Source organism: Strigops habroptila, chromosome 6, assembly GCF_004027225.2.
Source record: "Strigops habroptila isolate Jane chromosome 6, bStrHab1.2.pri, whole genome shotgun sequence".
In the NCBI taxonomy this organism is placed as follows: domain Eukaryota; kingdom Metazoa; phylum Chordata; class Aves; order Psittaciformes; family Psittacidae; genus Strigops; species Strigops habroptila.
The window spans coordinates 25,278,786-25,306,136 of NC_044282.2; the positions used below are offsets into that span (position 1 = coordinate 25,278,786).

Here is a 27,351-nt window from a genome sequence, read left to right on the forward strand (position 1 = left end):
AGAGGTAGATACAGGAACTCACAAAGTGACTTTTCTGAAGAAGTGTAACGTTTTCCAGTAACGGCCTGCACTGTGGATAACGATTGAGCCAAAACCCCAACCTTCAAGCTACTCGGAAATAAGGAAATTCATTTCAGGCAGGTACAGAGTCATCTTTGTACCTCCTTCCCTTTCTCAAGGACCTTAATCACTCAGAGTAACTCCCTGAAAGTCCATCTGGACAATGACAGTTTCATACTGAGCAAAGGTTTGAGTACAAGGGTAATAGGTTTGGGGTTTTTTTGCATTAATCTTAACCGAGTTACAGCAGGTAAAACCAGCATTGGAAAGAAGTGGCATGGCTTCAGCCGTAGTTGTGTGAACAGCAATGGACCACAGGCACCTTGTTCTCATAGTCCATCCCAGCATGTCCATCATAAGTTGTCACTGTGCTATAAGCCTGAAGTGGTGAAAATGTGAAAAAGAGTATTTCTAGGGAATGACAAACATATTTCAAATGAAGGAAAAAAAAAAGAAAACCTTTTTCTTTCACTAAGGAATGCTTGGAAGATGTAAATTTACAACCTATACATCATCATGGTCTAAAATGACATTTGCCAACTTATTCTTAAGGCTCCCTAGATCAGCGATGCTGCAGTGTATATGCCAGGATATTCCCCTTGCTCTCCACTTCCTTTTGAGTGAGGCTTTTTTGGGAAAGCGTAGCGTCTGTTCTTGTAAAGCTTGTTCACATACTGACAGAAAGCAAAACCTCTCAAGGACAACATTTGAGCATCAGATTTTGTACGTATATAAATGCATACACATTTTGCCATAACTTCATTTGTATACAATATAAATATATATTCAGATTTGATTTTAAAAAAGCCTGTGTGGCTGCCAGGCTGATCACTTTGCTTTATTTCTTTCCTTTGCCTTTGGCCAGTTTCTTGGTGTATATTTGGGACCGCAGAGACTTCAAGAAAGAGACTGAGTCTTCATTTACATTTGCACAGCAGTTGCACATATTTTGTATAACAAAGCCATATAAATAAAACTAGGTCTGTATGTATTTTCTCTGGTACTAGATTATAGCTCATACATGCATTATTCTTCACAAGCGTTATATTCACGCATATCCGTAGTATACGTATCTATAGGCACAAACTTACGATGCAGAAGGTCTGAGAGAGTGCCTATGGGTAATAATATTTTCTTTGTATGACCAATCACATGAGAAAAAGATTTCGGCCAGTATAGCAACCCAGAACTTCATCATCACGTACGCAGGTCTGTAGGCTGAAACACTGACCCTCTCTTAGCTATTTCAGGCTGTGAAGGAGTGTTAACCCTCTGGCAGCTGCTGACTGCCTTAGTCTGCATCCCGCACTAATCAGGACTTCAGTTACTTCATTACCCACAGCCTCCATTCAGGGCAAGACTTGGACTAAGGTGTCCATATTCAGGCAGTAGAGAAAGTGTAGCAACAGAATACTGTTTTACTTTGTGGAATCCAGTCACTCCCCAGGCCAGCTCTAAAGGCTATGAGTCATGCTTTCCAGTTGCATAAATCAGATGAGTTTCTCATGTATTATGTCATACTTTTGCCTACTGCTAGTCATTTTCCATTGTGAAATGTTAGTTGGTTGATTACTTTATCCATATTCAAAGCACACTACTACCATATTATTTCATTTTGTGCAGTAGACCATATATCCTTAAATGTTACATGTGGCTAGTTTTTTATAGTGTGGATTTCCACTGAAAATGATCCTTCACAGCTGATGTGAGTAAGGCCTCAGGTGTCTAGGTCAAACCACACGAACTCTAGGGAGACCAGTGTTAGTCTTCTAGGGGTGACAGGCATCTTGCTTACATGCTTGCTGTCCAGTTTCTTATCTGTTATGTCAAGCACACCATCATTTCAGCCGCAGAGGAACAATAGCAAGGCATCTTGTTTTTCAGGCCTGCAAGTCAGTGCTTGAAGTCACAGCTGTAGTCCTTCTACAAGAACAGCAACCCTTTGGACAGACACACACCTTCTCTCTGCACAGACACACATCTTTCCAATTCCTTCCCAGATAGATCTGCTAAGTACATCACCTGCTAAGTAAACCGTCTGCCATGTCTGCGTGTCAGAGCTGACACTGTTAATGGCTGCTGTAGTGCTGTGAGGTTTACATGTCATCATTACAACACACGCATGTTTGGTGGTGTAGTCTGATACCTTGTGATGATTACCCCAAGCATGATACCGAATTCAGTGCCAGGGATTTAGAGCAGCTGCATCCCAAGCTGCATCTGTGCGCTCCCTGCCTGTACACAGACTTACTTTATGGATTGAACTAATGCTTGAGCTGAAAATGTCGTATTCCCAGAATGAAACCCTGAAGGAAAATGTAAGATTTAAATAAAGACTCGAAAGCAAGCTGCTTATATTGCATCCATTAGTCTGTTAGTTTTATTACTCTTACAGAAAGGAGGGTGTAGTCTATATTCTACTAAATGTCTGGGTTGTCTTCTGTTGGAAATTTTATTGAGAACTGTATCATAATCTCACACTAGGGAGTGACTCCAGGAGTTGATTTTGCTATTTTATGCTGTTTCCTGTTTACTTTGGACAGGAAAAGTATCTGTACTTAAACTTATATCATTTTAAGCCTGTGAGATCATGGTGCCCCCTAATGTTTTGAAGACTACAGACCGGTATGCTGATATCCTCTCAAAGCTTTCTATAGGAAGAACACTGTAAATGACATTTTCTCAAATACATTGCAGCAGAAAAATAATTTGTCTCAGAAGTTAGGTTCTTAATTATTTGTTGACACCAAACAAATAGGCATAAATTAAAAAGTGTTGAGCTCCTAGCATTTGTTTTGTCAGTGCATACGTAGCCTTTTTAAATGTGGAAGCCTACATATGTGTTAAAGAACTTAACCATAAGCAACCATAAAACTGACTTTCATTTCTTAAAGTACGTTCTCACTGTACTGTTTTTTAGGGTTTTGGTTTTGCTTCTGACACTGTTAGAATCTAAGTATTATTGGCATAAAATACAACTAAAGTAACAAGTTAAAGTATTTATTCTGATTTAGGTGGTACTCACCCCTCCCCACGAAAGCTTCACACCCACTGAAAGTAGATCAGCCACAAAGCATAAAAATATATTTTTGTCTGTTCCACACATGATAACTTACAAATTTATAGCATCAAGTTTCTTTCCAGGTGAACACCTATACCATAAAGTGGAAAAATAATACTGTATGAATCATGTTTGCATAAAGTTAGCTTCTTTCATAATTACTTTCACTTAAATCCTATGGTAGTCTCAGGTTAGCAAATAATATGTTTGATCTTTGTTTTTTTTTAAGAAAATGTATTTACCAAATAAGAGTCAGAAATGTCTGTTTCACAGAACATCCCAAGGGATGTTTTTATTTTCTCTTTATGTTATTACTTTATGAACACATGGAAAATAATGTTATACTGAAACAGAATAGTAATAGCGTTGCTGACCTATGTCAGTATAGAAGAGGGCAACACCATGTGTTCTTCCTTCAGGCAAAATACATAATTTATCCACTTTGCATAGAACAAGTAACTTAAATTATCTAGCTACTCACAATATTAATATATGACATTAAATGTGTAAAATTATTCATCAGCAATAATTTGAGTAAATGTTCAGTTTGTAATTAGGAAAAACTGTTAAAGTGTGCATGAGGGGGGAGGGGGGAGTTAGTGTGTGGTATTTTTTTATGGTTTTAAGTCAAAGGAGAACACAAATACAGCTCTCCACTACCTGAAACAGTGTGCCTGAGCTGAAACCAAAGAAGTCAATGTACCCATGACACAGAGGATTAAACACATCCTGGGAAAATGACTTCTTGATCATAGTGTCTGCTCTGCCAGGAAAAGGATTTAAATTAGTGAGCAGAAACCAGAGTAAGGATACAGGTATCTGAATGCCTCTACATAAAAGAGAACTGACACACAGAAAAGAGGAAACGTTATATCATAGACTGCTAAACAGTTGCAATCCTTGAAACAAGCACTACGGCCACCTACGTGTTCCCTGCTCAAACACAGCTATGTCGGCTTGTGAAGGTAACATGAAGACTCCGGTGCCCTCTGCTGCTACATCAGGAAAATCATCTTAACTATTAATGTTACAAAGGCAGGCAAGAAAGCATGCCCGTTCACAAAGGCTGTTTGATGTCACACGTAAACACCATCCTATGCCTGTGTAAACTGCTTCAAAACGTCTAACGTGGCAAAGTCCAGAGTAAACTATTTATACACAACACGTAACATCAGCTGTAAATAACCAGTTTTCCAGACCATAAGGACACATCACAAAGCACCAGAGCAAGTTAAGTGTAAACAGAGTCGCTTGAAATCTGTGTTTTATCTGTGGGAGGCAATGTAGCAACACATTCTCAAACATGCGAATACTCTGTGTTCTGGAATAATCTGGAGAATGCTGGTCTTTTGGGTGATTGAATTTTCCCCATGTAAAATTCTCGAAGGAATACACTGAACAATGAAGACAGCAACAGGGATTATACCCTGCTTCTGTATTCTCTGTTCTGTATTCCACCTCTTAATGTCATTTTTATGGCATATTCACTCTTAAAATCCAGATGAAAACCACCATTCCCATGTCACCATCAACTGATCAACAGAACACCACTCATCTTGCTCCATAGAAGCTGTGACACAGTTTTGTTGGAGAAAAAAACCCAACCAAAAGTAACTACCTGCTTCCTCCTTTCTCATTCAACAACTGGCTTCAAACTGTCATAATTTTTGGTACCTGATGTGGACCAAGATGGTATGTGGCACACAGACCCAAGTGTCACAACTCAGGAAAAGCCCTCGAATGTGGTGAAGGTGCTCTGCAGACCAGCTACTCACAGGGGCTTCCTCAACTCAGCTCAGCCAACCCCAGAACCACCAAAACACTGAACTATGGATGATACTTGGCTAAGCTCATTTTGGCTGAATGCTTCATTTAACTCCCTATGTTATATTTAAAAATTCTAATATTTTATTTGCCTTGTGCATTGCTAAATAAAAACAGATGTACGTATCCTCCCAGTTCAACTCACATATTCACACAGCACTTTCACTCTGTAGCTGTTGTATGTTTTAAACGCTTATCAGAATCTTAAAGCTAGATGACAAGAACAGAGATTATTGCTCATTCATGGTATGTTTTTGTACTATTCTTTACCTCTGAAAATGGTTTTGTTCCTAACTGTGCCATACTGCTGACGTTAATGTACGTTGTTCCTAATTTACTGAAATCAGAAACTGAGTATCTTGCAGTTCTTTGCTTCTCGCTCTTTCTGAACGCTCCTTGCAGTCGTTTCACTTTCTTTTCCAGCTGGTCTCCGGCACCACCTGGTGTCTGACTGTTGCTTGTTTTATCTGTAACAGAAAAGTCAGCACCTTACTTCAAACATAATTGAGTAATGTTTTAATGGAAGTGTATTCAACAGTTAGGAAAAATAATAAAAATAGTCCTTTGCTGTAGCAAGATTTTTAATTTTAGCTAGAATTAGAAAATTAATATCTGAAGATACAGAAGCCTTAGAGGACATTCAGAAACTTCTAATGTACTATGAGAATCTAATGACTCCGATATGCAAACTACTTAAATGACTACCTCAATTACTATGAAAGGATATTCTATGGAAGAAACTATGTCTAATAAAATCTAGAGTGATAAAATGCAGCAAGAAACATTGTCACCCACTGCTTGGTTTGGGCTGGGTATAGGTCAGTGGGTGGGGAACAACTGTATCGTGCATCACTTGTTTGGATTTTTGAGGGGCAAGTGTAGGGTTTATTAGTTCATCTCCATTTAATTTTATTATCATTATTTTACTTTAAATTATTAAACTGTTCTTATCTCAACCCATGGGTTTTTACCTTTTGTTCCCCCCGTGTCTCCACCCCATCCCACTGGAGGGGGGAAGGTGAGTGAGTGGCTGTGGTACTTAGCTGCTGGCTGGGCTTAAACCATGACACCAGTACAGACGAATCTCTGCTACACCAGCAAACCTATTACAGGCAGACTAGAGCAGTTGCACTATTAGCTGGAGCAAGGATCCATCTATTTCCAGCTCCAGCCTCAGCTATATGGGAGCATCAAGGGAAAACTAAAACCCGGGCAAGCACGTCTCTCCAAGCCTCCAGCTATTCTCAGCTCCGGCCGCTTCCCGAGCCTGACGCAGCCAGCTGCTTCAGTACCCTTCAACTACTTTCTCTTTCCAGTCCCCGCCCGGTCTCCCCAGTGCCCACACCCCCTCTCCACATGCGCAGCAGCCTTGCCCAGGGAGTCCGGAAGCTCCGGTTCCTGTCGCACAAGCGATCCCTCCAACACTTCCAGCCCAGCTCCCGCTAGCTTTGGCTCGGAGGGGCCTGTGGCAGCCTGTGACCGCCCCGATTCCCAGCCTGGCTGCCTCCTTTCCCCGCTGAGGAGCCCTAGCTTAGGCCGCCCTCTTCCAGCGAAAAACTCGCTTTTCCCTGGGAACCTTTTCCCGCCCCAATACGCCTTTTTGGGAGGCGAGGGATCAGCCAGCACCTCGGCCTTGTGGCGCTGCGCAGCCCGGCACCGCTCCCCACAACGCGAACCCAGCCAGGCCCCCCCGCCCGGAGCAGGGAGCCGCGGGCCGCGGCCCGGAAGCGGAAGCGGCGTCCGCGGTGCACTGTGGGCTGGCGGCGGCTGAGGCGGAGCTGGGTCTGAATGAAGGCGCCGCGGGCGAGGGGCCGCTGAGCGCCCCGGGCCGCGCCCGCCCCGCTCCCCGCGTCCTCTCCCTCCCTCCCTCCCTCCCTTTTCCCCGCGGGCGGGCAGCGGCCGCCCGGGCCCCGCCATGTCCTACAACAAGATCCCGCCGCGCTGGCTCCACTGCCCCAGGAGGGGGCAGCCCGTGGCAGGTGAGCGCCCGGTCCTGCCCTGCCTTGCCCGGTTCCGCCTTGCCCGGGCGGCTGTGTGGTAGCAGCGCTGGTGCCCCCCTGCCCTCCGCTGCGCTCCCCTGCCCGCCGGTCCCCGCTCCTCCGCAGCGGGGCGGGCGGGGGCCTCCTTGGGGCCGCTGCGGCCCCTCTGGGCCCTCTTTGTCCCGGGGCCGCGGCGGCCGTTCTCCCCTGAGCTCCCCAGGCCGGTGCTTCTCCTGGAGCTGCCTTCCCGTAGGACGGCTGTTTTACTGAAAGTGCAGCCGGAAGCAGGGTTCTACCTTCTCTTCGGCTAGTGCAACCCCTGGGGCCGGTTCACCCGACCCCCTCGCAGGGGTACGGGCCCTCTCCTGCTCTTGGGAGCCTTAATGCTGTGTTGTCGCTTTGCACTAAAGCTTCTCCCACCCGTCACGTCTGATGAGAGAAAGGGCTGCCGGGCATGCAGAAGCCCCTGAAGTGGAGCCATACCTCAGCCCTGACCAGTTCCGTGTGCAGCCTCTTCTTTGCCTGCTTGCTTTTCCTGAGGGCTCCGATGATTATGAGTGTTGGTCTTTTACTGGGCTGACTGACAGTCACTGTTAGTCACTGGTGTTTTCCTAAGCTGTTTAGCTGGAAGATGTTTAATCATTGTGCTCCAAAGTTCCATGTGTGTTTCACATGTGTCAGTGATTGCCGTCATCTTGGATATTCTTACCCATAATACACTGTCTGTCTCGATCGTTGCTAGGAATCTCATCTTGCTGGCATCTGGTGGCAGTGAGTTAGGTCTCATGTAAACACATGTTTTGATTGTGAGTTAACTACCATATTGACTTCAGATGAATGTTTCCCTTGCTGCCTGGTATGAGATAGAATAAAAAAAGCTTTGCTCTTTTCAGTTTTCTCAAGTTCTTCTTCACTTTATAAGGTAAGCAATTGCAGTCTTTTCCCCACAATATTTTCTGGTTTTTACTTCTTTCATATTTGTATCTGCAATAATTTAAAGGTATTTTTCCAAAACTCTGTAGTTGCTACTCACTGTGCTATTCTAGATGGCACTGTGCCATGATTTGCTTAATAGTTACAACTCCTGCATTTTCTATCCCATGTTTCTACATCATCTTCTTATGTTTTTTTTACAACATTTGGTTGTGGAACTGAAGACCTTGATGGCTGTTTACAAGTTTCTTTAGAACCTAGCGAGACATCTCAGTAGGCTTAATCTTCCCATCAATATGCATTATTTGGCATTTATCAGTATTTAATGTTGATTGTTCATTTTGTGGGTTACTGGTTTCCCTCGAGTTCCTTCTATTTCTCTGAACTTGACTCAGTTAAATAACAGCATTGCTGTATTGTCTCCATTATCTCTTTTTCCTTATTGCTGGCAAATGCATTGCTTTGTACCTAATAAGAGATTTGATAGCCTAAGTTGTTAGCCTTTGGCCACAACAAAAGTAGACTAATGACTCTAGTTTTACTTCGCAGCAAGTTCTTGATCTCTAGAAGTTGTCTCTTTTGTTTGTTTGTCTGTCCTTTAAGCCATGGCTTCTGAAAAACAGCAACATAGAGTAAGCAAGAATCCAGGTCATCAGCGTGTCATCTGCTGTGCCATCACTGCTTGCGTGTTTGTTTATTCAGTAACTGCAAGGTAATTCTTTTCCATTCGGTGTGATCATCCACAAGAAGTTACTGCACAAAAAAAAGTGCTTGGTTCATTTCTTTGGCTGCTTTATTGTAATGTATTCTTACATTAGTTCCCCTGATTTTTAGGTCTTTAGTGTTTGCAACTTACCAAAAGTCATAATACACCATCAGTTCTCTCTCTCTTTTTTGCTATTTTACATTCAAAGATATCTATCAGTTTTATAGAGAGATAATTTTTTAGAGTTTATTGATGTTGATATTGTCTCCGAGATGTGTTACTGTCTAGTTTTAATTAGCATTTCAGTCAAATTTCTTAGCATCTGTGCATGACTTTATTCCCATCTGATAGTGTAATAGTAATAATGTTGCTGAGCAAGGTTTGTCTGGCTTCTGTGGACTCATCAAGTGTTTGGTTGCTCTTGCCTTATGGCTGTGGCATCTAGAATTTCCAGGTGAGCTCAAGTACAAGTACCAAAGAGGCCTGAAGCTCTTCTCTTGGTGAGATTGGGTTCATTCAGGTTAACAGCAGGACCCTTCATTCTGAATGAGGTGAATTGATCTACATCTCCCGTTATTTTCCAGTTTACTTCTTTAAATCTTTGTGGTTTTCTGCCACTTTCTGGTTTTATGGTTCATCAGAATGGCACATTTTCACATCTGTTGTATTGTGGTAACACCTCAGTCACATACTTGATGAAAAGTATGTGAACACTTAGTTCTGAAGTGATGAGGTTGTTTCAGCCTTACTTCCTTGGCATTGCCATCTCTGCAGGTACCTACTTTTTATACCCACAGAAAACCCAGTTCATTTTGGTTTTCCCATGGGAAGTGCTAGCAAGATATTGAAGGAAAGTGTCTCAGCAGTGACTTTTGGTCTCCTATTGATTCATGCTAGTTAAACCTGTTCCAAATGTACATGCAGAACAGTGATATTCTTGAAATCATCCATACTGCATATGGTTATAGAGACAGCACCTCGAATAGTTCAGGAAGTTGCTGAGCTATATCTTGTAGGTGGGGAGAATAATTCGGTGATGGATTGTCACTGTCATTGTTTTACACTCTTTCCTAGGCATCTGTTTTTTGGTGATGAGATACTAGGTGAAATGGATGCCTTGACCCAGCATAGTTGTTCTTGGAAACAGAAGACTGTTACTTTTTAGGGCGGTGATGGTTTTGGTCTTGTGTTTTTTGATTGTAGATTTTACTACTTCATTTTATTCAGATCTCCCTTTCTTAACCTTGTTCACGTTACGGTCTAGCCTTCCTAATCGGTGCTCAGTCTAAACATACCATGGTCATACATTATTAGTGGCTACTGTCACATATTGAGTCGATAGCTTCCCATCACGGAAAATTACACTAGGTTAAGGGTAGCTTTTCCACTGATACGCTCTAGGATTCAAATGTGCCAAAGTGAGGGCATGTATATGTTGGAAATGTGATGTTTTACGTTTTTCACTTTGATTTCTCTTGGATTTGTCCATTTGATGCTCTGGCATACTGGGCTCTTATTTTTAGAATTTTTACCTATTTTTCAATCTGAAGAAAACCCATCTATTATACAGGTAACTAATTTGAAAAATGGTTTTTAATATCTACTTCCCAAAATTATTTGACAAATTTGAAGTGAATTATGGAAGTAGGTAAGCAAGTGTCAAGGTTCCAGTAACATCTTGAAGTCAACTTGAAAATTCAATTGAGGAATTACAATTATTATCATAATTCAATTTAGATATACTAATGACTTGTGATGCTTTGATATCCATGTAAAATGTCAGCTTGTTACTGTCAGATCACCAGTTCAACATAAAGAATTGATTATTTAATCTTCAAGTGCTTACGCATGGAGGCTTACGTTGAGTTGCAGACAGTTTTTGCTTCATCACTTCTTTAACACAGGATGTGGGGCGAAACTGTAGCAGAGACTCTAGCTACTGCCTCATTTATACTTATCCATATTACTCAGAAAGGTTAGAAATCGTTCTCAGAATTAAAGCTTAGATTTTCTGTAGTTTAATGACACTTGCCTTACATGCACACAGAGAAGGAGGATTTTCAAGCCTCTCTACAAAGACCAAATAGAAAATTTGCCAAGTTTGGAAATCTGGGTTTTTTTGTTATCAGAGGAACACAATGTGAGATCGTATTCAAGATCTTTAATGCATGTGTAGCAGTAATAATTTAGGAAAAAACCAAGAATGTAAACTAGGAAGATGGTCCTTCATAGGAATAATGTGAAATTCTGCTGCAGAGAAAGGTAATTTATTAAAACAAAACCAAAACGAAAGAACAAAAAAGAGCCATTGTTTTCATAATCTGATTATAAAGTTTCCCTAAGTTTGAACCAAATTATAGGAATTCACTGCCCTCTTCTAGCCTTAGCAGGCAGCTTGTTTGTTTGTTGCTATATAAGCTGTTTCTCAACGATACAAACTGGAATTTGTAGAAGTTGGGCATCTAAATACTTCCAAAGATCCGGGTTTGATCTTTAGAAGTGATAGTAAATGGTCTCTATTAAAATTCTTATCCCTTCCACAGCTGCGTAAAGGTCTTCAAATGCTGCAGGGGATGCTGCCTAAACGGTGTCTGTCTTTTCTTGGTGATGAACAGGAATGTATTATGGTTGCTCAGAAGGAAATCAGAATGCAAATCAGACACTAAATCAAGGGCCGAGAAGAGAATGAATGTGTTTGTTTTCTGTTCTAGAAGATGGAGAACAGGAGAATCTTCAGTGCAATTGTGCAGCCTCTAATCAGATCCTACAGGAAATGATCTTAACCTCCAAGCACTGTCTTCCAACTCTATTCTCTTTTCCTGGCGTCTCGTAAAGGATGGTAGCTTTCTTTTGTATCTGTTGACTCTTTTGTCAATAAAGGTCCTTTTCTTGAATGTCTCAGCTAAGAAAAGTTAATTACATTCTTTGTGTTCTGTAATGAGTGAGTGGATGTATTGGGATGGGAGTGACAAAGTTATAAAACCTTTGAAGCATGCTTGGTGTTTTGCAGAACTTACGGTGATGGCAGATTTTTGGATTAAGAGCATCCAAAATTAGGATTTGCATAATCAGTCTGTACAGGGGAAGATTATAAGTTAATGTGGAAGGGTTAATAGTGAGTGAGAGAAGCTGAATGATAGTGCTGAAGATGACAAGGAACACAAAGAAGAAAGAAAATTAAAGCAGATAGGTCAATAAATGAGGAAATGGAGAAGCAGTCAACCCGACTGTTGTGACCAGGGAGGAGGATGTATAACTGGTAGAATAAAAAGGCAAAGGAAGTAAAGTGAAGTTAGGATTTCTTCTAACAGTCAAATAAATTTAAGTGACTTATAAATTCACTGTGTATGTTGACTGCATGACTACATGACTTTTAGCTGTAGAGTTTGGAGTGGTCTCAGTCATGTATGACAGTGAGGGCATTTCTAACATCAAACCTGAGCTAACATGTGTAAAGCTTCTCGGTTTCCATAACTATGTCTTTTGTGGTTTATAGTATCCCTTTCCAAGAAGTTAAATACTTATTTTAGACTATATAAGAAGTTTTGATAGAATTCAAGGCGCAGAGAACACTATGAACTTTAATTCATTGTCTAGAGAAACCTCTCAGCAGCATTCATTTAGTAAAAATGATATGTTTTTCTATTTTTACAAAGATTAGTGAGCTTCTTTCTCAAAACTTGATTTCTAGCTGAATACAGTGGGCATTTTAGTGTCTTTTCATTCAATGTGGTTTTGTTTTGCTGGAAACAGGAGGATTTTGTTTCTTTTATTATGAGGAAGTGGCAGGCTGAGAGAGTTGGTGTTGTTCATGCTGGGTCATGTTAAGCTTCTTATCAACCAGCACCTGCAAGTGCTTGACCTCAGAGCTGCTCTCAACCCGTTCTCTGCCCAGCCTGTCTTGTGCTTGGGATTGCCCTGACCCATGTGTAGGACCTTGCACTTGGCCTTGTTGAACTTCATGAGGTTTGCAAGGGCCTGCCTCTCAAGCGTGTCAAGGCCCTTCTGGCTGGCATTTACTGCTATTAGAAGCATTTTAGAAATATAATTAGACAACATTGGAATCCAGCAGTATTTTCTTTGTGGAAGACTTATGTCTGGTGCTCCAAATAAGAGTTCTTTCTGCATTAAAAAAAAATTCTGCTGCTCTTCTGTGCCATACAATTACATGGTTGCATTTCCTTTTGGCTTTAGAAGGGCTGTCTTGTTAAAAGCATGGAACCAGTTTTATTTAAAAAAAAAAAAGGGGGAGGGAGGGAAGGAAGGAATTATTCTGGGGCAGTATTTCCCCCCCGCCTCCCCATCCCCCCGTTTTCTTGGAGGAGGGTTTATTTCATCAGTCTTGGACTATAATTAGTTTAAATATCTTCATAGCTATTTAGAAATGCTGAGGTTTTCCCAGTTTTACTCCCTGCCTATATCACCTTGGTGTGGCTGGGTGCATATGGCAGGTCTCCTTTTTCCTATCAATTTACATTCAATTTCCACAACCACCTGCAGTGCAGGGTCTCTGGTGCATGTGGGAGGAGGTGTGCTGCTTCCCAGGCAGGCCTGGTGGAAGTGACCTGGACTCCAAAGTTCTTGTCTGCTTGGAAGCATAGGAAGAGCTGTTGGGTCAGTATGTGCTGCACTTGGAGGGAAAGGCAGGCCTGTAGTTTGCTGTCGTTCAGGAAGAGCTAGGAATCTCTAATGAGATTATTTCAGATATTCTGTGGTGGACACAATGGGTAAAAAATAAAATTGATAGCAAATAAGAATTTGAGTTTCTAGGGAGTGATGGATGTAGTCCAGTAAGTACTAATTCTGGTCAGGTGTTTGTTGTGGTTGTGTTGTGGTTCGCCAATGTCTGAACCACATGTAGGTGTTGTGTTACAGGGGAACTTTGAACACTGATGCAGAACTCTTCCAACAAGCCTTAAGGAGCACATTAGAAAAATCCGTAGTGCGTAGGTGTTCTGGACCAATTGCCCTTTTTTTGGTCAGCAATCTTTACCATGTTTTATGTTTACAGGTAATCAAAGCTTGATGTTTACATGGTTGGGTAACAGACTGTCATTTAAAATGCTATTTTCTTGTTTTTAACTGGACTGAGTTTAAATTTTCTCTGTTTTGTTGTGCACGGTAGATCTGCAGCTTAAATAGCACTAAAAGCTAGCTAAAAATGTTAAATCACTTTGACCTGTATTTCCTTTAAACTTCTAAACATTCATGAATTCTGAGAACTCATGACTAAAAAATATTTCAATTCAACTGTTATTGATACTTTTCCTGTGATTATTTTTCATTGAAGATGAACCTCTAAATCTGCTCAGCATGTTGCTTTGAAATCGCTAAATTATAAGTGTATATATACATATACATGAGTATACATAAAATACTGCAAAATTTGATTGTTTTCCGTAGGGAAGTTTTTACCTTTGAAGACAATGTTAGGACCAAGATATGACGAACAGGTTGCGGAAGAAAATCGTTTTCACCCGAGTATGTTATCCAACTACTTAAAGAGTCTGAAGGTAAAGTTACATTCTCTAGTAATTGAAACGTTATTAATGTTGATGCAAATGTTGCTTTCCAGATTTAAGAAAAAAGTTGTTGGTGGCTTCCTTTGGGACATTGGTACAGAAAATTTATTTTTTTGTTCACTTTTTCAGGTTTTATCTGCAAATCCTAAATTTCCAAACGTACTTTCTCACAGGCAAGAATTGTGCAAAACTCTCCAGCTCATTCATTGTATCAGCAGCAAGAATCTCGCTCTTCTTTGTTACTACTCTTGCATCTTGGAGAGACACCATTGTCAAAATTCAGATAGTCTAAGTTTGTAGTTTTACAAATGGGTTGTGTACGGATATGTTAAGTTGCTATTTTGCTGAAGGAGTGAAAGCATTTGAAAGTAACAGTAGAACTTCACACAACTTCTGTAGTTTCAGTGCATTATTTTCTTCTTCTGATGCATAGAATGCTTTATTGTGTCTAACCTATCACACCCAAGTATGGAAGAAAACAATTTATGGATTTTATCCAGTAACTTCTTAGTGGAAAAACAAAATGCATAAATAGGGGAGAAAAAAAAAAAAGAAAAAGTGGGGAACAGGACCTTTCCAGCCTTTCATGTAGGTGCGTGAAGTGGTGTGCCCAGTCCAGTGCATCTGGAGATGTGCGAAAAAGGATTTTGAACCTTCCAGGCAAAAAAAGGCCTGCAAGCCTACAACCTAATTCTTTTAATCTGTTTATTAAACTGCTATACAGAATGATAGCACTATTTTGTTTTTACTGTGTTTTGTAAAGCTAATAGTGCTAGTTCTGTGGTTTTGTTTGTTTGCTTTCTTTTGTTGCCGTTGATCTAAGTTAAATTAATTCTGAACTTGTTTAACAATATCAGAGCTTAAACACCAGAAGAATCAGGTGACTAAAATGTGGGAATCGTCATTTTATGAATCTCATTTAGGCTTAGATATAAAGCAGATGGTAAGCTACTCAGTGTAGCAGTGATAGAAGCACCTGTGGGCTAATGTGATAAGAAAATACTATCAGTGAAGCATATGTGCCTGTTCTCAGGTGCGTGAATTGGTAGGATTTTTCTTTGAATTCTTGGATCTATGCATCTAAATTCTACTTGAGTTCCTCTTTCATGCATTTTGTTGGTTTTGTCTCTGACCAACTTTAGTGGGCATACCTAGAAGTTTCCAAATCTGATCTTACTCATAGTTTAAAGTAATTTAAAATTCTGCATATGTTTTGAAGTTATAGAGGACATGGGAGACTTATTCAGAGTTTCTTACTATTTGCTTGTTAGTTACTTGCCACCAAAAAAGAAGTCATGGTGAGCCTCCATAGCCCTTCCACTAGGCACATCAGTCAGTTCTGTTGCAATACTACAAATTTGTAATGTCTTGAGTAACATCAGATGATTAGAATCTGATAGTACAATTACTAGCATGATGATCCCCACTTGTATTTTGGTAATTTTGGTTAACAAGCAGAACACAGAATTTTTCTTAAACTCCCTCTTCTTACTCTATTTTATTGTCTTGAACCTTGGTATTGTTGCTAAATGTTTGCTGTTTTAAAACGTGATGTTTTTCTTTGTTGAGATATGCAATGGTTTACTGGAGTACTATATTTGCAGAACATCAGTTTACCAATGATCTGGCAATAAGATGAATGTGCAATTGAGGAGACCTTGAAAAATGGATTTTTGTAAGGCAAAAGTAGCTCACAGTGCATGGTTCTCATCATTTTACTGCAGTGTGCTTTACTGCTAATACTTTGCAGAATTAATCACTTCTGAGACCTGGTTATTACTTAATAATGTATCATTTATCTCCCAAATAAGAGACTTCAGCAGGAACTTTTACATCTGGATTTTGGTAATAGTGAGATATTACTGCTACCACAGAGTTTTGAAGGTACTGGTTCAGCATTTAAGACAGCATCTGTGCAAGGAACTTTCTCTAACAAGCTTCCTGTGTGATTCCTTTTTCTTATGGAGCTGATTGCTGAAAACCTGAATGTTAGAAACTGATTTGATAAGGGATGGCAATCCTGGTTTTCTTCTGATTGCCAATATTAACATAGTATCTTAATGTTAGTAAGATACTCAAAAAAACCCCCCAAAATTGCAGGAGCAATTTTTTTATTTCTTACGTATGTATTCTAGTACTGCTTATACTTCATAAAAGGTAGTTTTATTTCTGTTACGAAGAGCTAGGAAGGACATTAGTTAACTCAAAAGAATGTTTGGGCATTTAGTATGCTCAAGTTACAGTATTCCTATTAGGAAAACTAGTTATCACTTGCCAGCCGCATTATTGTTTTCACAGATAAATTCAGTTACTGATTTAAACTGTTTTTCTCAAATAAGAAATGCAGGAAAAAATCCTGGGACTGGTGGGAATTCAGTGTATTATAGTATGCTCTCTCTCTCCTGGGGAGAATGTTTTCAAGTTCCAATGTCTAATAAGAAACTTCTAGGGTCATACAAGGGGAACCTAGCTAAGCCCATTTAATTGCACAGCAGCAGAAGAGCACATGAAGAAGGCATTAATAGCTGGAGATAGCTGGAATGTGGGAAAGTGAGAGGGAAGGCTTTTATAACTGCAGGAGGATATGGATAGCCTGGCCAAAGTATGAGCAGGATTAATGTGGTATGAAGATCTTGGTGTATTGTATGTATGAGAATTTCAAGCTATCAATGAACTTTTTTTCCTTCTATGCAGTCACCTTTTACAATTGGAAGCAAGAAAAATAACTAGTTTCAATTGTGTTTCAGTGTGGTGTCTAAGATTGCAGTGTTGCAACAATCCTGGTGAGAAATAAAGTGTATGTTTTGGTGAGAAGTTGCTCAACAGTTTAAAACTATTCTTTCTTCCAAAGCTGTGTCATTCATTGGGTATGGTGGGCTGAAAGATGCGTTTGTGTGAAATATTGGCTGAAGAAACATTTTCCATTTTAGCATACATAGTCTTTCAAAAATCAGTTCCTATTAAGAACTTTCTAGGAGCAAACTTAGGAGAGCATGACTGAGAGGATTACTGTGATGGCTGGTATGATGTCAGGGTTTCAGAGCAGAGCAAAGCACCTGTGTGATGAAAATATGTGTACTTGAATCTATTCTATAGGAGAGAATTCTGGTTGGTCAGGACAAGCATAGTATAACCTCAGTTCAGTAACTGAAATGTTTTGATTCTTGTGGTACTATGGGACTCGCATGGATTTTTGGAACATCATAATTGTATACTTTGATATATTAAATAATCCCCCTGCTTTTTTAAAATTTCTTTATCCTTTTGCCTTGCACTCTCTAAATTGTAGTGTGTTATGTGCAGCTAATCCCGTGAACTGAGGCAGCAAATGTTTATGCTTTGTGGAAGGCAAGGAAACTACTTTCAGGCCTTATACACTCTATATGCCATACATGCTTTTATAGCTTTGGCTAGATTATATCTGATGCCTATTTCATTTACTGCTCTGAAATGTGTAAGGAACAACGTAACTTTACAAGATCTTCACTTGTATATGATTGAAGTGGTTCATGATAATGACAAAGAAATAGCAGGCCAAAAGCCCTAGAGTCCTGTAGTGGAGAATTTCTTTGTAGCAGACACTTTGCTATATTTCATTCTCCTATTCAAATTAAATGCAACATTCCAAACGCTTGGTGGCACTTTGGGTCTGAAGTATGTCATAGTGTTCTCCTGTCAGCTAGGAAACTGAAATCTGTGAGTGTTCAATTTCTGAATTGAATTCTGTGAGTAATTTTTAAAAGTTGAGGGAAAAGCATGTGAGTCTTGAGCTTAAAATCTTTGACCTAAAATTATTTTTTGTGCTTTCGTGCATCTTCTTAGTGATAATTCTTCATTGTAGCAGGAGTTTGTGGAAGTTTGGAGGCTTCTGATGGGAACATTTGAAGCTGCTGGTATTTGAGAATAGTAGGGTTGGGAATTGGCTTTGACTTTTCAGCACTAAAATAGATTTCTATCTTTCTTGCTTTTGGATGGGAGGGTGTGAAACTGTTCTGCAAATCACTTGCATTTCTTCTTATAGCTCTCCTTAAATAATTTGATATGGTAAACAGTGTTACCTTTTAATCTGTCTTCATGCTTTTATTAAAGGTTGTTTCCTCACAATTCTTTTACCTTTTCTCCAGACTGTCAGATGATGCAGGGGTTTTGGTGTTTTTTGTTTTGTTTTTTATTCCAAGAGTAATTCACATTTTGCAATGCCTTCTTTATTACTGGACTGGGACTGAATGCAGAAACCTTTACTTTAAAATGTTGTTTTCATTAAATCTTAATCTTTCTTTGAAAATAACTTTTTTTTCTCCTTAGCTGAGGACATCTTGGAAGAGTTACACCTAACCCCATATTGTATGTGAAAGAATAGATTGTAAAGCTGAGCTATGTATAAGTTAGGGAGGAAGGTAGTTAAGGGGCCATTTATGTGGCTTCATAGTCTAGAGCTCTCTGGTGAAATAACTCCTGATTCTCCTATCAGTCTTTTTGCCAACTTTAACCACACTATTGGTAGGATGCAGAACACAAAAGGGAGATACTTATGCTTATTTGGGGGCATGGTATGTTACTTGCAGATAGCCTATGGATTCCCTCCATGGAGCCATTGCTTGTGTAGAATGGTAGAAAAATATCTAAATAGTTTTCATAGAACTAGCTCATTTATATGTACTTTTCTATTTTAGCTGTTGCCCTGTACAATCACCTGGAAGTACTGGTGTGAGAATATGTCATTCTCCTTTGAACAGTTATTTTCAACTGGTTTATGTCAGTGTCATAGTGCTATGGACCTACAGTGTAGCACCTGGAAATTCAGTGTGGTCTTCCTTGTGAATTAAGCAGTCTTTGAGATACTTGGTAAATGCTGTTGAGAAAGGAGGGGGAGGGAAGTAATCACTGAATTAATTGCTTTTGTAACTTCCTACGAAACAAATCACTGGCTAGTGTGCTGTTAGTGTGTGTGTTTAGCACGGCGCTATGTGTTTGAAGTTCAGGTGATGTAACATTGTTTTCAGGAGGACCCCTACTGATGTAGCTTGTATATCTGCAAAACACAGTAATAAAAGTGACAGCATACAAAGTTGAAGTAAACAAGGCGAAGTCCAGAACTGATTTGGATATTAAACTATAAATGTTTACTGCTGCTGACATAACATTATGATGCTTTTTAAAATCTGATAAATAAAAGTATTATGAAAGTATTAAGAAAGTATATCCTCAGAGCTTTGAATACCATGGATAACTACCTCTGTAGATAATTGGAAATTTTTCTTTGGGGTCTACTGAACAGCATACCCATGTGAAGCAGCTGTTTCTGAACTGTATTCCAGTTATAATTGGAATTTATCTTTTCTGTGTTGTCTGGAAGCAGTGTTTTAATTTGCAGTTCTTTCAACTGCACTGCTAAGTTATTGCCAGTCTATTGACCTAAAGGTAAATAAAACCTAAACGTAAATCAAAATCCTGGTTATGAGTGTGTGCTGGAGTTTTAGATGCAGCGTTCTTTTACGTTTTTGCATGCGTAACTTGCTTCAGTGTTAATGTATTTTTAAATGCACTATTGATATGTCTTTAAAAAAGATAAAGCTATGGAACAAGGATTTTGCTAAACTATGACTTCTAAAATGCCTTTTAAAAAGACATCTGATTTCATGGTGAGGATCCTACTCAAAAGCATGACATTCAGCATTTTGACTAAAAGCAATTACTTGCCCTGTTAAGGCAGGAAAGCAGGAATACTTCCAGTACACAAATGCGTCAGTGAGCAGTTTTTGCACGGTAATACTGGGAGGTTATGGTTGGTGGAAGTTTTGTTTGGGCTGAGGATCAGTAGGATGCACTTTGCTGATGTTCTGTGTGTGTTGGATGCCACCCAGTGGATTTTCTGTTTTCTATCTTTAAAACAGTAACTTCCACAAGGCTGCTTTAAAAGATGTACTTTACAGGTAGAAAAAACGAACATTGAGAAAGTAAATTCATACACAAGGGGACACATGAGGGTAGAGTGGGCAAACCAGCCTGAATTCAGGTATGTCCTAACATCCGAGGGGTTGACGCTGCCACCTTAATTACCGACAGCATCTTTGAAGTTTTCAAGTTATTTCATATTTTAGCTTTGAATAAAATGTTTGAGAACTTAAGGGAATTTTTGTTTTAAACTTGAAAATGCGTGTGTTTGTTTTGCACTCTTAATGCATAGGTAAATTAAGATGAGTTATTTTTTCTGGAAGTATACTTGATCTCAGTAGGTAATTTTTTTTATGGTAATTCCACTGTGTCAGTGTTTAATATTGTTTTACTGAAAGCATTAAGAGCATCTGAGTCCATCTTACTTGTCTTTTAACATGTTAAAATAATTCTTTACCAGATACTTCTTGCTGTTAGCAGACCTTTCTTGTTTAGAAACATTGACGGGAACAAACTGAAGTTTTTGCATTGATGGCTAGAGCTAAATCAGACACCAGGTTTCATAAAGAAACACAGATGACTGTGGTGGTGGTAAAATACAGATTTTGTGAAAAAAATGCAGTATTTAAGGATTTTTAAACTTGCAGCTGTAGCCTGCTATTTGTTTTAATTTGGACGTTACTAACTGTTTAGTATTTATGCACTGATATTTGAACCTCATATTTAAGTTTGCTTTGGCTTGTTTGTTTGGTCTTTTCTAGGTTAAAATGGGTTTACTGGTAGACTTGACCAACACCACTAGATTCTATGATAGAAATGATATAGAGAAAGAAGGGATTAAATATATAAAGCTCCAATGTAAAGGGTAAGTTGTGAGCACTTTTTAAATATTTAGCTTTTAATTTGAGAGATTGCACTGAAGTAACTATTTTTTTTTTTCCTCTTCCCTTTCCCCCAGCTGGCTCCTAATCTGTGTGTTCCTGTGTTTTTCAGGCATGGTGAGTGCCCTACACCTGAAAATACAGAAACGTTTATTCGTGTGTGTGAACACTTCAGTGATAAGAATCCCTCAGAGTTTATAGGTATGTCTTCTTATATCCGTCTTATATCCATCATTAATTTTTACTGTTAATTTATTTCATACTTACTCATAACTGCAGTCTTATCTTAAAACTCTAAGCAAAGGAATTTCCTCAGTACAGTGTTTATGCATGTAGAGATTTGATGTTTTTATTCCAGAAACTAGTATGTTTCTGCATCCATCAGTTTGATTACAGCTGTCAACTTCATGTGGAAAAATACCCAGGCTTAAGAACTGTCTACAAATACATGATACTTGCATTGTGTTTTTGTAACTTGTGCTGGTAGAAATGGAGGTTATGTATTGTCTAAGTATTGTTTCGGCATGTGATGGTCTGGCTTATTTGAAGTTGTATTTGATAACTGAGTGATCAGAGATTCTATACCAAATCTCATGAAGTGGCTGATCACACTACAAGACAGACATTGAGGTGCTGAAGTGTGCCCAGAGAACGGTAACAAAGCTGGTGAAGGGTCTGGAGCACAGGTCCTCTGAGGAGCAGCTGAGGAAACTGCAGTTGTTTAGTCTGGAGAAGAGAAGGCTCAGGGGAGACCTTACCATTCTCTACAACTATCTAAAAGGAGGCTGTAAGCAAGGTGGAGTCAGTCTCTTCTCCCAGGTAACAAGTGACAGGACAAGAGGAAGTGGCCTCAAGTTGCACCAAGGGAGGTTTAGACTGGGCCCTAGGAAAAATGTCGTCACAGAGAGGGTGCTCAGGCATTGGAACGGGCTGCCCAGGGAAGCAGTGGAATCGCCATCCCTGGAAGTGTTCAAAAACCGTGTAGGTGAGGCCCTCAGTGACATGGTTTAGCGGTCAGTCCTGGGGTAATGGTTGGATTTGATCTTACAGGAGTTTTCCAACTTAGTTGATTCTGTGATTATTTGCTGGAAACTGGTAGTAGATACTAGGCTTCATGGTGGGTGGTGGTTTTGGGGGCTGTTTTTGTGTTGGTTTTTTTTGTTTGGTTTGTTTTTTGGTTTTGGGGTTTTTTTTGTTTGTTTGGTTGTTTTTTTTGGTGTACTGTTCCGTGGTGAATATTTGAATGTTCCTAAGGATAAATTTTTTTTTTTTCACCCAGAGCAAAATAAATTCTCAGTTTAATTTGGGTAGCTTCTAGGTTTAGTTAAAACGATTTTATTCTGTTTTCTGTTGAGCATATTGATGTTCAACTCTATCTGCAAACTACCAGAGACAAGAAATTACTTTGCAGCTGAGTTTCTAGAGTCAGAATGGGCGTTGTTCTCAAGCCTCTTTGATGATAATTCTGCAACCTTCCTGAATCTGAGTGTGTATGAGACTTAGGAGTGCATGGAACAGTTTGTGTAGGTGTCATTGATAAACTAAGCTGGTATGTTCCTATAGTTCAGGATTCTTACGGAATCATGGAATTGTACAATAGTTGAGGTTGTTGGAAGACACCTGGTGAAATCAGCTAGTTACTTGCCCTTAGAGCAGGGCCAGCTAAAGCAGCTTGCTCAGGACTGTGTGCATTTGGGTTTTGATCATATCCAAGCTTGGAGACCCCACAACATCTTCTGGCAACTTCTTCTAGTGTTTGTTCACCCTTACAATGTACAGGGTTTTTTTTTCCCTTATGTTTAAACCCAATTTATTGTGTTTCAATTTGTGCCCGTTGCCTCCTGCCCTGTCATAGGACACCACTGAAAATGTTTTGTTTTTTTTTTTTTTTTCTTTGTTTGGTTTTTTTGTTTGTTTGGTTTTTTTGGGGTTTTTTTTTGGTTTTTTGGGTTTTTTTTTATTTTTTTCTTTTTTTTTAAATTTTTCCCCAGTACCTGAGAGATTTAATTTGGGCACACACTTTTCCACATAATTTTCTTTTACGTACTTTCTTATTTCTTTATTTCACATAGAACACAATTTTGAGACCTAAGTTTTCTTCTCCAAACTGTAATGCAAGTATGTGATCTGAAAAATGAGGAACTGCTAAATGTGAGTGAGGGGGATCAGTCATCAACAGTATTTCAGAGCTCACACCAGAACTTGAAATACTGTTGGATGACTGATCCCACTCACTCTTATTTAGCAGTTCCTCATTTTTCACTCTCCTTTCACAGTTCCTCCACTTTGTCCTCCAACAATATTTCAGAACTTGAAATGTTATTATGGTCAGTAATTTGTATGGAGCATGGATAGCACAGTGGTGTCCTATAAATAGTAGACACATTTAACTGATATTTCAAACTTTAAAATGCCATTTTTAGTGTTGAGTCACTAACTTTTTGACTTCTATGAATTTTGGAATGTTCTTACATTATTTAGATTGTTTCACCTCCATAGAAAAAAAAGTCAATTAGAAAGAATCAAGGAGAAAATAATGAGGCTTAAAAGACTAAGCTTTTAGATAACCTGTGGTTTAGGCTTTCACAGTAAAAGAGAAATGATGGGATTTTCCATTTCCCTTTCATTAATAACTGAAAAGTTGTTTTTGGTTCTGGACACTAGTTTCCTCTGACAGAGCATCAGAGGGGCTGGCATGGAAGATGTTTTTATCAGAAGTGAAAGCAGTCGGCAGCAGCGATAGTACTGCACCCTGTGTGATCTTTCCCTTCCACGCTGTTAGTCTCATTGCTGATACGCTTCTTATCTTTTGTCATGTGCGTAAAATTATTGACTTAACCTTCTTGGTAGCAGTAACAGTTGCAGGACTTATTGGTAGCAATTGTGTGCAATTTCATTTCCAGTGTTAAGATTAGATATGAAAAGAGACTGAAATGTGAATGGTAGCTGAACAAAATTTTCTGTTCAGCTAAAACAGTGTAGGATGGAAACTTCATTTTTGCAACTTGAAGGACTGGAGCATGCCTGCCAACCTTAAGGAAACAAAATGCAAAAATTTTGCTTAAGCAGAACACAAAGGAGAAATGTTTTCTGCGAATAAATTCTATAAAGAAGCTAAAATTCACTTTGATTCAAGTTACACAGTTTTAAATGTTATTAAATGATTAGAATGGAGGCACACAAGAAATTTGTTTGGGTTTTCACCTTGCTTTAGTACAAAGGCAAGTTTGGTGGGGCTGTCACAAAACTCGACCCTGATACAGTTTCTGTTTATGCAGATAAAGTTTCTGGTTTTTATCAGTCTGCTTTTCATAGGCATTTTTTGGATCTCCAGTAAAAATAAAAGAAATACTTGCAGTGTAGGGGAGCATACAGAAAAAAAGAAAGATATTAACATTTTGTCTGAATAAGTATTAAATGAATTGCTGCTCAACTTACTTTACTAACTATGGTTGAGAAATAGTCCTAGCTAAAGTGACTTGCTTCATGGTGTTGGGTCCTGCACTTGGATCACAACAACTTCATGCTACAACGCTACAGGCTTGGGGAAGAGTGGCTGGAAAGCTGCAGGGCAGGAAAGGACCCGGGGGTGCTGATTGAAGGCCACTGAACATAAGCCAGCTTGTGCCCAGGCAGCCAAGAAAGCCTACAGCATCCTGGCCTGTATGAGAAATAGTGTGGCAGCTGGGCCAGGGCAGTGATCATCTCCCTGTACTCAGCACTGGTGAGGCTGCACCTCGAATCCTGTGTTCAGTTCTGGGGCCCTTGCTACAAGAGACGCATTGAAGTGCTGGAGCGGGTCCAGAAAAGAGCAGCAAAGCTGGTGAAGGGTCTGGAGCACAAGTGTGATGGGGAGCAGCTGGGGGAACTGGGGTTGTTTAGTCTGGAGAAGAGAAGGCTCAGGGGGGACCTTATCGCTATCTACGACTACCTGAAAGGAGGCTGTAGTGAGGTGGGTGTCCGTCTCTTCTCCCAGGAAACAACTGATAGGACAAGAGGTAACGGCCTCAAGTTGCGCCAGGAGAGGTTTGGATTGGATATTAGGAAAAGTGTCTTCACCAAAAGGGTTGTCAAGTATTGGAACAGGCTGCCGAGGGGAGTGGTGGAGTCATCATGCGTGGAGGTATTTAAAAGATGTGTAGATAAGGCCCTTAGTGATATGGTTTAGTGGTGGACTTGGCATTAACTGTTGGACTTGATCATCTTACAGGTCCTTTCCAACCTGAACGATTCTATGGTCACTACTGAAAAATATGTGAATGTTAAGAAAATGACTGTGTTAAGTGTTAGTGGAACCTTTGATATTTGTAATTTAAAACACAGTATGAGGAAGAGGCAACATCTTGCTGGAATCCTTCACGACATTTTTAATAGCACAGATTTTTAGGCTGGCTCGTTCATCACTAGATGGTGCTATTGCCTTGAGAGAAAAAAAAGTTCCACTGCATTTGACTCTTCCCCTCCTTTCACTGGGGGATGAGTTCAATAAAATAGAGGCTGAAGACTTAATTCTTCCATTCTGCCGTTGAAAAGATAAGTAATTCAAGGTGATTATACTGTTGCATATTTTTCTTTTTGTATTTTTTTTTTTTCCTCCCAAATTAATAAGTCTGGTCTTAACATGGTAATAGCAATTTTGAAATAGATCTGTGGTCTACTGACACCTCTTTCAGGATTGAGATAGGGTAATCTGGATATGATTTTTATGCCTGATGGTGTGAAATGAATGTTATGCTTGTTGAATGCACTAAAAGCACAATTACTGAATTTGATTGCATTGTCTTCTGATAAGCATTTGAGCAGTCATGAAAAAATGTTTTGAAACTTATCTGTATTAGCCATATTTCAGTGGCAGTAAGGTAGTGCTGCTGAATTGGGATAAACTGAAGTATCCTATACTCTTGTTGCTAATAGTTTGCAGAATGAATGTAACAAATGGCTTTTAGGCTCGTGTGCCTTATGTGATCTGGGCTGCCTTGAGAGGAAAGTACATAAGTCTTTAATGTTACTGATGAAGGTAGAAGGATCCAAAAACACACTTGTGAAACTAAAGCATTCAGGGAAATCGTGACATAATCGCCATCACAGAAACGTGGTGGAATGATTAACATGATTTGAGTGCTGCAGTGGATGGCTACAGGATCTTCAGAAGGGATAGGCAAGCAAAGAGATGGTGGGGTTGCACTGTATGTCAAGGAGTGCATCGACTGCTTTCAGTTGTTGTGAGTGGGAAGGCTGAATGTTTGTGGGTGAAGATCAGGCGGAAGGCCAACCCAAGCAGATATCCTGGTAGGAGTCCGTTATAGACCGCCCAGCCAGGATGAAGCTATAGATGAAGTGTTCTTCAAACAACTGGGACAAGTTTCACAATTGTTTGCCCTTGTTCTTGTGGGGGACTTCAACCTACCAGATGTCTGCTGGAAGTACAACACAGCAGAGAAGAAACAATCTGGGAGGTTCTTGGAGGGTATGGAAGCTAACTTCCTAACCTAGCTGGTTAGTGAGCCAACTAGGGGAGATGCCTGGCTAGATTTGCTGTTCACAAGCAGAGAAGGATTGGTGGGTGATGTGATGGTTGGAGGCTGTCTTGGGCAAAGCGATCACAAAATCATTGAATTTTCAATCCTTGGAAAAGTCAGGAAGAAGGTCAGCAAAACATCAACCTTGGACAATACCTGAGAGCAATTAGGTATTGGAACAGGCTGCTCAGGGAAGTGGTGGAATCACTGTCCCTGGAAGTGTTCAGAAACTGCAGCTGAGGCCCTCAGTGACATGGCTTAGTGGTGGACTTGGCAGTCCTGGGGTAACAGTTGGACTTGATGATCTTACAGGTCTTTTCCAACCTAGTCGATTCTACGATTCTGTGATTTCATGTTTTTTAAAACTACATGTGAATGATTATACTCTTTTCTTGTCTTGTCTAGGTGTCCATTGCACACATGGTTTCAATAGAACTGGATTTCTGATCTGTGCCTTTTTGGTCGAGAAGTTGGACTGGAGGTAACTTTGAATGTTAATTCCTAGGGATTTGTGAAAGTTGCCAAAGGCATCTTCAGTATGTTTCAGTCATTGTTCTGACAGCTATCCTAATATATTCAGTGTTTGTTATTTTAAAACTGCCTACTAATCTTGAGCAAAGAATCTATGTTAACATTATTTATATCATGCCTTGGTAGCTTAGCATGTTTCAGTTGAGCTTTCCAGGTCCAGTAGGTCAAGAGTCAGCTGTACCTGCTGTGTGTGGGCTTTTAGGAGTGTATACATTGTACTGTACACATCTCCCCCATGATGTGTCCCAAATTTTGAGTAAGAATGTAGAGTTTGAGAGATGTCTGAAAGATTATTTCTCTTACTTTTTAGTCTTTTTCCATGTAGGTTTGCATGGAGGCTTTTTGGGGGTTTTTGAGTTCTGAAGAGCAGACATTACGTAGAAAAACAACAGAGTGACATACTTGCTTCTGAAGGGTCAAGGGGGAGACAAAGTCTTTGT

General features: G+C 39.7%; 1 protein-coding gene and 1 long non-coding RNA gene across 4 annotated transcripts in view; one reads left to right on the forward strand and one right to left on the reverse strand.

Annotated features, from left to right (window-relative positions):
- Window positions 1-3,044: 3,044 nt before the first annotated feature.
- On the reverse strand, window positions 3,045-6,565 carry LOC115610101. Its single transcript, XR_003992120.1, has 2 exons — window positions 5,917-6,565; window positions 3,045-5,412 (listed from the first exon to the last, which is right to left on the reverse strand). It is a non-coding gene; the product is annotated as an uncharacterized LOC115610101 (long non-coding RNA).
- Window positions 6,566-6,699: 134 nt separating this feature from the next.
- Window positions 6,700-27,351, forward strand: part of RNGTT (RNA guanylyltransferase and 5'-phosphatase) — a 192,325-nt gene continuing 171,673 nt past the window's right edge. For 2 of the 3 annotated variants that reach the window (XM_030491162.1, XM_030491164.1), the window contains exons 1-5: window positions 6,700-6,924; window positions 13,967-14,076; window positions 20,742-20,845; window positions 20,974-21,062; window positions 26,786-26,861. In XM_030491162.1, coding sequence (XP_030347022.1) covers window positions 6,861-6,924; window positions 13,967-14,076; window positions 20,742-20,845; window positions 20,974-21,062; window positions 26,786-26,861 — 443 coding nt within the window. In that variant the 5' untranslated portion in view covers window positions 6,700-6,860. Of the gene's footprint in view, window positions 6,925-11,126; window positions 11,850-13,966; window positions 14,077-20,741; window positions 20,846-20,973; window positions 21,063-26,785; window positions 26,862-27,351 lie in introns of those variants that run through there. The other variant, XM_030491163.1, reaches the window with a different exon arrangement.